Genomic DNA, 10866 nt, shown 5'->3' on the forward strand with positions numbered 1-10866 from the left:
TATATAAATATGATTGCTAGACATGTAATACAAACTCTTTACCAAACAAGGACAATAATTTGCTTATAGAATACAAAGTTAATCAAGATTCACACATGTTTGAGGAAATATATATATGATAATTTATATATTCATGTGTTATTATATCTTAGAAACAATTATCAGACTCAATGCGACTCTCAATTCTCTTTATTCTTCACTGTCATCTCTCGTCGGCTCTATCATTTGTTTTATATATCTATTTCTTGCAATCAAATGTTGTGGGATTATGCAATTTGAGAGACTAATCTCTTGCTTTGGCTTTCTTGTATTGGAATTTCTGCTATTTGGGTACGAAAATTATTTGTACTCTTCAAAATCTGGTCTTATGGTAGCCGTATTTCTGGTCCTCCATCACCTTCCTTTTATGGCCATTTTGCGCTCTTTGTTGGCGCCACTTCTCATCAGGATCTCACTGGTAATTTTTTTTATTCTATTTTTTGGCAATGCATGGTTTCTAAACCCAAGTGTACCATGCTTGGTACACCTACAAAGAACATAAGGTAAAATGAAAAGAACGCATTATTTGTAGAGGGAATTTTTCAAATATAGTAAAGACAACTACTGAATATTTTTTATTACAAAATTATTGAATAGATTTCAAAAATATTTACTTTCATCCCAATCATTTACTTCCTTTCCAAAAAAACAAAATAACTAGTTCCTCATTAGAATAATTATCACCCCCTAAAATTTTTCTCTTAAATATAATTTAAGATTTTATTTGAAAATTCAAAATTGTAATTCAAATTTTAAAATTTTATTTTCAAAATTTTATTGTCATGTGTATTTTTACTTGTGATGTTCTTTAATGATTTAATATTATTCTTTATCTAAAAACATGATGTACTTTATATTTGTTTGTAATGTATAATTACTTATTAACGTTACGTTAGTTCATATGTTTATTTTGATATTATAATTATATTTACTATATATTTGTAATAAACTATTTTTTTTATGTTAATGTTCTTTATAGTCACATGTTCATTGCTTACAGTGAAAATTTCTTTGAATTTTGTATCCGTATCATGCTCAACTTTCATGATGTACTTTTTTCGTCACATAACTGTAGACACCCATTTGTGTCTCCCCAAAACCAAACCCAGTGATGAGTACCTTTCATGTCGAATCATAATCGAATGAAGTGAAAGTGTGGAAAGTTTAGTGTTGCGGATAGTTTAAATTTCTTTTCTCTTCTCTCTGTTTTTGAAAACTTATTTTTAAGAAAAACAGCCAATCCAGTTTGGTTGGTCCATGATATGGGTCTAATAGTAGTGTAGTTGGATGGGGCTTGACAAGAGCTTTCCAACGATATATTATAAGCCCAATTCCGATGAATATTGAGGAAGTTATGGCCAAATTACTGAACTGGGCCCGGTTTGAGCCTTATGTGCGGCCCAATGATCTAGGGGAGGGCCTAATATGGATTTATCATTCCTAATGCAATTAGGAATGGTTTTAGTCTTCTAGATTCTTCTAGATAGTTCTTTTCATTCCTAATTCAATTAGCATTGATAAATTGACTTTTGTTGACTTTTCAGAGTTTTAATTAAAATCAAAGAACGTTTTTTGAGGAAAAATACGATTTTATCCTCCTGTACGGCAATTTTTATCTGATTTTAAGAAAACGCGTAAATTTCCAGATCAGCGCCAAACGCCAGCTGTAGCGCCTGGCGCCTGGCGCTAATGTTGGCGTCTGGCGCCAATAGCCAGCGTTTGGCGCCAATTCAATTTTACGTGCGCCAGAACTCTGTTTTGATATTTTATCTTTTTGGATGATTTTCTTTATAAATAACGTGCTAAAAACTCCGTTTTCGATAACCAGTTTTCACCTACAATCATCGATTCTCTCTATTTTCACCAACTCTCATCAAGATTCTCGTGATTATTTTCTCTCTCTCTCTCTCTCTCTCTCTCTCTCTCTCTCTCTCTCTCTCTCTTTTCTAAACTAGCTTCTCTCAAATACAAAATTCCGCATTCGCAAGACTTAGATACAACTAGCCATATTCGAAGTTGCCTTCGCCCTAGACGTGAAAGGTTTAATTTCTGAGGGTTTGGTCCCAAATCTCTATTTCAATTATTTAATTTAATTGTTTTGATTATTATTTTCCTTGAAGTTACTAACGTGTGTATTTTGTTATTAGAAAGAGGTACGAGGCATCAAAGTAAGTATTTTAATGGTTTAATTAATGTTATGATGTAGAAATTATGCTTAGATTGTTATTTTGATTCCTAGTATCATGTCTAGGGTAATTTTAATATTAAATATGATTGTTACGATGCTTCCTATGTTCTTCCTAATATTTATGTTTGTTAGTATCATGTTAGGGTTAAAGATATGATTTTTATTGCTTAGTGACATGCTAGGGTTTGTTATTAATCTTGTTAGTATCATGCCTAGGATCTTGCTATTATTACGCTTTAACATGATTATGAATATAATTATTATGATTATTTTCATGATTATTATGATGATTATTATTATGATTATTATTATGTTGCTTGATGATATTTCATTGTTATTGCTTGATCACACCTTTTTATGCATGTTTAAAGGGAATTTGTATTTGTAATCAAGCTTAATAAGATAATTAATAATCATGTTTAGGGTTAATTTGATTATAATTCAAGTGATCACCAATAATAGTTTATTTGTGCATTAAATTCAACCAACATAGATAAACAGGTTTAGGGTTAATCCTATTGATTGCATGTTAGTCAGAAAGCGCACATGAATACGATCACAATAAAGTAGAGGCCTATTATTAGGGCAGGTTTAATCTCTTTTAGGTTGAATTTGTACCTTCATCCCCGAACCCTATTTGGTTCAAGACCTTATGGAGTTGACGATCTCTTGGATCGTTAAGTGGTGTAACCTTCACCATGTGAACGGTTTACAACTTCCTAAAAAAACTTGTTGGCGACTCTTTTGCTCTATCTTCTTCCCTTTTGGACGCCACCGTACTTTAGTGTATGACCACAGTGGGGTTCGAGCTAGGGGTTAACGCTTGAAATATTCCCTACAATAACGTTTGTTGTTTATTGTGAAATGTTTTTTGAATTTTGTCTTTGAATCAAGATTGGTAAATATACATAATGTTTCATTACATAATATAATCATGTTCTTCATTAATATTACAAATGTTCTTTGTCACTAGAGGAGGTCCCAAAATAATATCGTTATCAACCTGCATGATCCTGATTTCAAAAAACAAAAATACAATTATATGATAATAAATATACAAAATAATACATAATTAATATATGGAATTAAAAATAAATATCATAAAAATTAAAATTTCATCTAAATTATATGAATATAAGGGTCAAATTCAAATAACATAAGAGATAAATTCAAAGAACATTGGCCTTAAAGCACAGAAAAGTTTAACATTATGAAAGTGAGCATAATATGAAATTATTGAACATTATGAAAATCAGCAATGGAAGCATATATCGTACTTATCCTAATATAAAATGTACATAATATTATAATAGAAAGATCATAGAATCATATACAATGTACATGACCTGTTATAAAAAGTACCAAATCAAAATATTGTGCAATTAATATAATATAATTTTTAATTTTTTTTACTAATAATATTAATTTCATAATCTTAATAATAAAATGTAATCAAACAAATTTATAAATCAAATCATATCGACATTCATTTAGTGACAAATTAAAATTAGGAAAATTCTCAACTGTGACCCCCAATTTCTGCTACGCACCAATGGTGACCTCCCCTTTTTTTATTATACAAAATGACCTTAGTAAAAAATTTCATCTCACTCATAACCTTATTTCATTAAGTATTAACTATGGTTAGATTTATATTTTTAAAACAATAAAAAAGTTCACCATAACCACCAAAAACCACCCACCAATTCAACATCCCAGCCACAACCAGCCACCAACTACCCAGCCACCACCTGCCAACCACCATCGTCAACGATTCTGACCCAAGTTCCTTCGATCGTCGGCAATGTAACCCCGACTCCCCTAACCGCCGGTGATGATGCGCCAACTTTACATTAAACACCGCCAAGCCAGATTCCCAAATCCCCACCCACAACCCTCCTTCTCTCCTCCTTCTCACCGTCATCACATCTAGATTGATGATCTCGGAACCTCAAGCACCCCTAGGCACCGAACCTTCTCCTCCACCTTCTCTCGATCTCCTTCCCTCTTCTCCGTCTTCTCCTCCTTCCTCTCTCGATCTCTTTATCTTCTTCGATCTCTTCCCATAATCAAAACATCAAACACTAAATCCACCACCTCTCCTCAAGACCTCGACCAAAACCAACCCACGACAAGGCGCCGAGAATCGAAGGTCAGAGGAGAGAGTTGTGAGGTTAGGGTTCGGGTCTAGGTAAATTGGTGGTCAGAGGTGAATCGAAGGTTAGAGGAGAGAGAGGGGGCGTTTCACATGAGGGGGTTGGGTGGGAGGTGGCTCCAGTGAGGGTGGAGGTGGTGCTAGCTAAATCTAGTGGGGATGAGGGTGGAGGTGGTGGTTGGGTTGGTGGTGTTTCTTTTTAGTTTATTTTTTTTTTCAAACCTAATCATAGTTAGTTTTTTTAATTAATTAACTCTCATTAATGTCATAAGTGAGATAAATTATTTTATTGGGATTATTTTGTATATTTAAAAAAAGGGAGGTCACCATTGGTGTGTAGCAGAAGTCGGGGGTCACCGTTAAGAATTTCCAATTATTAATAATTTTACAATGAATTTTGAATCACATTGTCAAAGAACATAAAACAAATGCAATAAAGAAAATCATCTTCATCCTCTAACTTGTTATAATTATATAAAAATATATATATAAATAAAAGAACACAGAAATCCAAAACAATTATAGATCATCATAATTCATATCAATATTGTTTCTAAATGATGTAAACAACATTAATTTAAATTAAATATGTTAATATAACATAAATTACCTTCTTATTTAGATTTAAATTCAACAAATTCACCATCATCGTTAGCAAATCATCGATCCGATATCATGACAAAATTCATCTTGTTCCACCATTTTTGTTGTTAACGTTCAACTTCTCTCTCTAAAAATTGAATTTCTCTCTTTAAAAATTATTCTCTTTGTTTTGAAAACTCATAAATGAATAAATGTGGAATATGTTACGAAAAATTTGTGGATGCCCATTATACCCTGTATTTTCAAAAATAATCTAGGTCTAGGGCTTTATTGTTCTCCATAATACCCTAGTTATTGTGAATGTATATATATCCCTTAATATATGGAATAATAGATAATAGAATGATCAATTCTCTCCCCAATTTCACTCCTATTTTCTTTATTTCACAACACATTATCAACACCATAACTCTATATTGATTTCAATAGCAATTTTACATTATCATAAATTGACTGAATTAAAACGACAGTCCAAGGTACGCCTAAACTTTGTTATTATCAAATTATTAGGTGAATAATTTTTACATACTTTAACAGATCGACTTGTGTATATTTGTTGGATATATTCTATTTAATAATTTTGATGAAGACTTATTTTGATATGGCACAAACTTTTAAAAAAATCGGGTGTACAATAAAATTATTGTACATCCATTATAAAGATAACCTAAAGTGATTAAAAGTTACCCCTGAAATGAATAAAATTTACCCCAATATGCGTTAAAGTAACCCAATTCAAATAAAAATTATCTACGTTTTATTAGTAAAGAATCACATTTTAAATGACTAAAACTAAATTATTAGTGATTGAATGTAATTAAATTACCTTTATAAAACTTTTCTTGTTGTTGATTTATATAAAAATTATATTATGTTTAAAGTTACCCAAAAAAAGACAAAAAGTTATCCTAAAATTAGATAAAAATTACCCTTATACTGCTCGATGTACACTAATATTAGTGTAAACCGGATGTATACAAAAGTTTTTGATGATATGGAGTATTGTGGTTGTTATATATTATAATATTCTAATGTGTTTTTGATATATGGATCTAACATTATGTATTATGTGATTTGTGTCATATTAAGAAATGAAAAAAAAATCTCTCTTTTTCAATTGTCCTTTTTTGACGAGAAGTAGTCACCAAATATTATTAAGAAACAGAAGGCCTCAAATCAGCCAAGATCAGTTCATACAAAGCACTAGGCGAATCCGCTAACCAAAATCTAAGACCTTCATAATTGCTGCTCAGTTTTGCGAGGCTATGTGACACTTTATTTCCTTCTCGTTTGACGAAAGAGAAAGAGTAATAATCACACACCAGGGATAGCAATAATCAATTGTCTTTTAATGATGATCGTTTTTATTAATTTGGTTATATATCCTTTCATACTTTATGCCCTTATATATGATAGGAATATTACATAGATATATTTTGCTTCTTAGATTGATATATTATAAGAATATCATGTAATATGCCCCAATGCCCCATGAGAAATTAACCACGGTCAAAATATTTGATTAATATGCGTCTCAGCTATCATAATGGATTTTCGGGCATATTAATTTTTGAGCAAGATGTCTCGTTACGTTTAATACATCTTCTATCAAGTTGAATAATTGTAGGATCCTTAATTTAGATTTATTTTAATTTTCAAATCTCTAATTATGTAAAACTTTTTAGATTAATTTGGAGTTAACAATGCTAATTATTACTTTGTGGCATAAGAAACACGCTATTAGTTAATAAGCCATATTGAAGCTGGGTTAGGCAAATAACGGATTACTTTTGGTCTAAGAATTATGCCCTTCTTTTTAGTTAATAAGCCACATTGATACGACTATGTAATCATATGTTACTGTTTAGGAATTTAGGATATATAACTACCATATATTATTCTATAATTATCATATTTATTGTATATATATTTAGTCAATGTACGCAAAATTCCAGTTTATCTTCAAGATAAATTAAATTTGTTTATCTTCAGGATATACTCGGTATTACAAATTGATAGTAAGGATAATATGGACTTTACATGCCGCTTACAGGGATGTATGCGTGTGCTCCTTGCCATGTACGATGCCGCGTGTGTTGACCCTAAGTTAACACCGTTAGCTTCTCCATCAATAACTTCGTTAGTGTATTAATTTGGCCCAATAAAAAAGACCTATACCTACATATATAATTTATTTTCGGTAAAATTTTTTTTTTCTCTCTGGGTTGAAATTAGAGGGTTATAGTAATTCAAAGTCTTTGATTGGCGGTGGAGGCTCTTATCTGAAGACGATTACTAGCACGGTCATTGAGTGGCGGTGGAGGCTCTTCTCTTATCTGAAGACGATTACTAGCACGGTGTTCGATCTGTAATAGATCCAGTTCAAAGACAAGGTCAGTCGCATTCAAACCTGTATATGTTGATGCAAAGTAATATAGTTAATTCATTTGTTTTCGATTTAACTCAAAATAAAGTAGTCAATTTTCAATTTCAATGTGTAACTTCAATTTGTATATCACAACATTCATTCAATTGTATTAATTTCAAATCCTCTGTAATTAGGTCTTATTATATTAATGGATGAATGCAACAATTCTTCTGCATAGTACTGAATTTGTAATGCCCAGTAGGTGGTAATTGCGCCGGTCTGTTTAGGGCCTATTTAATTGTGTGATTAATTTGAATTTACTGGGCATGTTATTGTTCGATATATAGTAGTTGTGCTGTATTATCCTCAAGTTAGTTTGTTCCTTGCTAGTGAAATGGGAAAGCGAATTCGGCAAGTCACAGAATGCAAAGCTGACGAGGTAGGTATAGTTTGTGGAAGTTTTATTTTTGTTTTTTAGGATTGCAAATCTATTCATAACTCGTGTACCGTAATGTAATTGATCCAAGTGTATGTTTAGCTTAATTATGATGATTTGTTTCGAGTAGAGTGGCTTGGTTCAGGTTTCATTGGCAAGATGCAACAACAAAAGTGTTGTTTTTCATTCAGGACTTTTTAAGGTAAAAATGGTTGGACATTCTAATAAAATATAGATGTTTATAAATTGTGTCAAAAGTGGCTGATGTGAGTCTCTCGCTGCTGTGCGTATTTTTTTAGGATGATAGTTTGAGCGAAGGAGGGTTGATGAAGGCTACCGGGCAAGTTTTGAAAGAGCATTCCATGTCCTTATGTAGAGTGAGTTCTAAGAAAGCCTCCTTAGACACTAACAGCTTGAATTAGTTTCATATTCTTATACAAACATTGAACTAAATATGTCTACTTTAATGTGCAGCCACCTAATATTAGCTGTCGTATCCAATCTTTTGGTAGAATCTGTCAGAAATTTGATGAAAAAAGGATTAGATGGGTTACGGAGATGGGTTTTGGAGGACTTCTCCATTTTGTATCAGACATGCATTTGCCAAGGCAATTAGCATATTGGGTTATGACTAGAATTGATCCCATTAATAGTACTCTAATTGGTACGGATGGGCGTGTGATTAGGTTTTCAAAGAACCAAGTCCAGTGGATCTTAGGAATTCCAAATGGTTCTAAGGTTATGCCAAACGCAAAACTTATGGAACCTGAAGCACGTTGTAAGGTACAACAATTACTATTGAAGTACGGGAAGTCATGGGAGAACAAATCTAGCAGATCCTGTGGACGTGTCTACAGTTCAATTGGTATTCAACTGACAACACAAATGATGGATAGATTGGAGGGTAATTTCGAGGAGGAGGAAGAAGAAGAATTCAAGTCACTTTTCCTTATAGTTGCTCTTCATATGGTGTTGTGTCCAACCCAATCCCCACGACTAGCTTCTGATTTGTCACCTGCAATAAGTTGTGCGAAGGATTGCGCAGAGTATGATTGGTGTGGGTTGGTGTTGAAAAAATTGATGGATAGTGTTTCAAGTTTTGCACGTCGATTTTATGCAAATGGATATGCTGGTGGATGTGGTGCTTGTGCAATGTTTTCTATTGTAAGGAATAAAATTAAAAATAAAAGTATATGAATTTGTATTTACATTTTAAAATTCAAGTTATTTAAATTGCTTATGAGTGTTCATTGTGAAAATGCAAATATTGTACCTAGATCGGCTTGATAGAGACCCCATTCAGTGGGAAGTTTACCCTACGATTAAGGTTTGGAATATGAAGGAAATAGGAATGGCAGCGAAGGCTGATCGCACACGTTCAGGGGACTTTGGAAAGTTGGGTGTAAGTGAAGGAAAAAAGATGGATTCTAATAAACTACTTAACATGTTGAAGTACTTGGTTATGATTGTTGTGTAACATATTTCTATCAAACATGTCTGCAGTTGATTGATGTGGCTTATGGTGAAAGACATAGTAGACTAGAACGGGATACCGGACCCCCTCTTCCAATGGTGGTGCTTAATGTGAGTTTGATTGAATTAAGTAGAATAGGTGTAGGTGTTTTTTATTTATAAGTGTTTTATATTGTTTGTGTAGGATATATCAACTCTGATTGTCGCATCTCGTGAACGTCGTAGATGTAAAATTGCATGTGCTCGAAAGAAGAAGAGGAGATTTCCTGATGTTATCGAAGAGGAGGAGAGTTCCTGAATTGGAAGAAACCAAGGGAAAGCTCGATCAATTGGAATATTTTTATTGGATAATCTTGTAATTTGTTGTGATGTGCTACATTTTGGACAATTTGTTATGTGTAATACTAGCACTCTACCTATGCATAAGTCCCCCTGGGTATGCATATCCGGTAACATTCAAGATCAATTAGCTGTGAGTCTGGGAACAAAAAAAATAAGGAAAAAAAATATATTTTTTTTTTAAAAAAAAACCAGAAACCAAAAATCATTTGTTGCATTGTGCTTTTATGTAGTCCATCTACTGTAACTTAGAATAGAATGGTAGTGTTTGTTTTATTTTGCGATTGCTTGCCAAAATTTGCTGCGTAGTAAAATTGATATTCTATCTGCAAAGGAAAGGCACAAATGTTGAGCCCAAAGTAAACCACATAGCTAATGGCGTAGCGACCCGCCCAAATCAACTTTCATGGTATATATAACATGTATAATACAATAATTTGTTTTATAAAATAGAACATAACAACAACGAACATATAAGACTTGATGGAGTAGTCAATAAAACAAATATAACGCGTTTAAAAAACTTTCATTTATTTCTTGACCATGTTTATTTAGATTAATTTTGTAAATATTTTATAATTTAATGTTATCAAGTAAACACCTCAATGTAGTCATTAAGTGGTAATGACAACTCCTTAAGATTGTCCCATTTAGCATTACTTAATAACATATTGGTCTTAATTGGATGTATCGTATGGATAATAATATATAATGGTTAATATTAGCAAATTTTGGTCTTAATTGGTCTTCATTGGCTAACAACACCTCAATTATCAAAATGGATAATAATACATTTTGGTCTTAATTTGCTGTCATCGTATGGATAATAACACCTCAATTAAGCTAATTTTTTGGACCATATAGCTTCATGGGCTATTATATTGAATAGATTAATATTATATGGCCCACATTTAGGCTTTAAAACTTAATTGGGCCCAGACCCAATACGATGAATTCAATTGAATTGACAAACTTGATCTATAGTAAGGTAAGTTAGACGGCTAATGGATGGACACTAGGGGTGGGAATTCGGGTCAGCGGGTAGGGTTCGGGTCAGATTTCGGGTAAATTTCGGGTTGTGCTTAAAAATTTTAAAAAATAATTTAAAACTTAATATTATAACGATATATGACATTTTGGTCAAATTGGGTCAAATTCGAGTTGTTCGGGTTCGGGTCGGATTCGGGTTCGAGTTGCTCTTAGTAACTTCGTGGCGTGTTCGGAACGGGTTATCGGGTCGGGTCAGGGATTGCCTTCTAGAACAC

At 32.6% G+C, this 10866-nt stretch overlaps 1 protein-coding gene across 3 annotated transcripts; it reads left to right on the forward strand.

The window, feature by feature from the left end:
• Positions 1-7225: 7225 nt before the first annotated feature.
• On the forward strand, positions 7226-9800 carry LOC145555850 (uncharacterized). Of its 3 annotated transcripts, none has more exons than XM_081617570.1 (8): positions 7226-7378; positions 7744-7792; positions 7920-7991; positions 8089-8166; positions 8264-8953; positions 9067-9191; positions 9293-9373; positions 9447-9800. In XM_081617570.1, exons 2-6 carry the CDS (start codon positions 7748-7750, stop codon positions 9127-9129), a joined length of 948 nt encoding a protein of 315 aa, XP_081473696.1. In that variant the 5' UTR covers positions 7226-7378; positions 7744-7747; the 3' UTR covers positions 9130-9191; positions 9293-9373; positions 9447-9800. The 3 variants fall into 3 exon arrangements, with proteins under 3 accessions (XP_081473696.1, XP_081473697.1, XP_081473698.1); XM_081617571.1 differs by having other exon boundaries at positions 9488-9800; XM_081617572.1 differs by having other exon boundaries at positions 9293-9361.
• Positions 9801-10866: the final 1066 nt, after the last annotated feature.

Source organism: Chenopodium album, chromosome 8 (assembly GCF_948465745.1).
Source record: "Chenopodium album chromosome 8, dcCheAlbu1.1, whole genome shotgun sequence".
Classification (NCBI taxonomy): Eukaryota; Viridiplantae; Streptophyta; class Magnoliopsida; order Caryophyllales; family Amaranthaceae; genus Chenopodium; species Chenopodium album.

Excerpts from the sequence above, each read along its gene's own strand:
- LOC145555850 (XM_081617570.1), top strand. The coding sequence starts at position 7,748 with ATGGGAAAGCGAATTCGGCAAGTCACAGAATGCAAAGCTGACGAG. Across the intron at positions 7,793-7,919 it reads CAGAATGCAAAGCTGACGAG|AGTGGCTTGGTTCAGGTTTC; the intron begins GTAGGTATAGTT and ends TGTTTCGAGTAG. Across the intron at positions 8,167-8,263 it reads ATTCCATGTCCTTATGTAGA|CCACCTAATATTAGCTGTCG; the intron begins GTGAGTTCTAAG and ends TTTAATGTGCAG.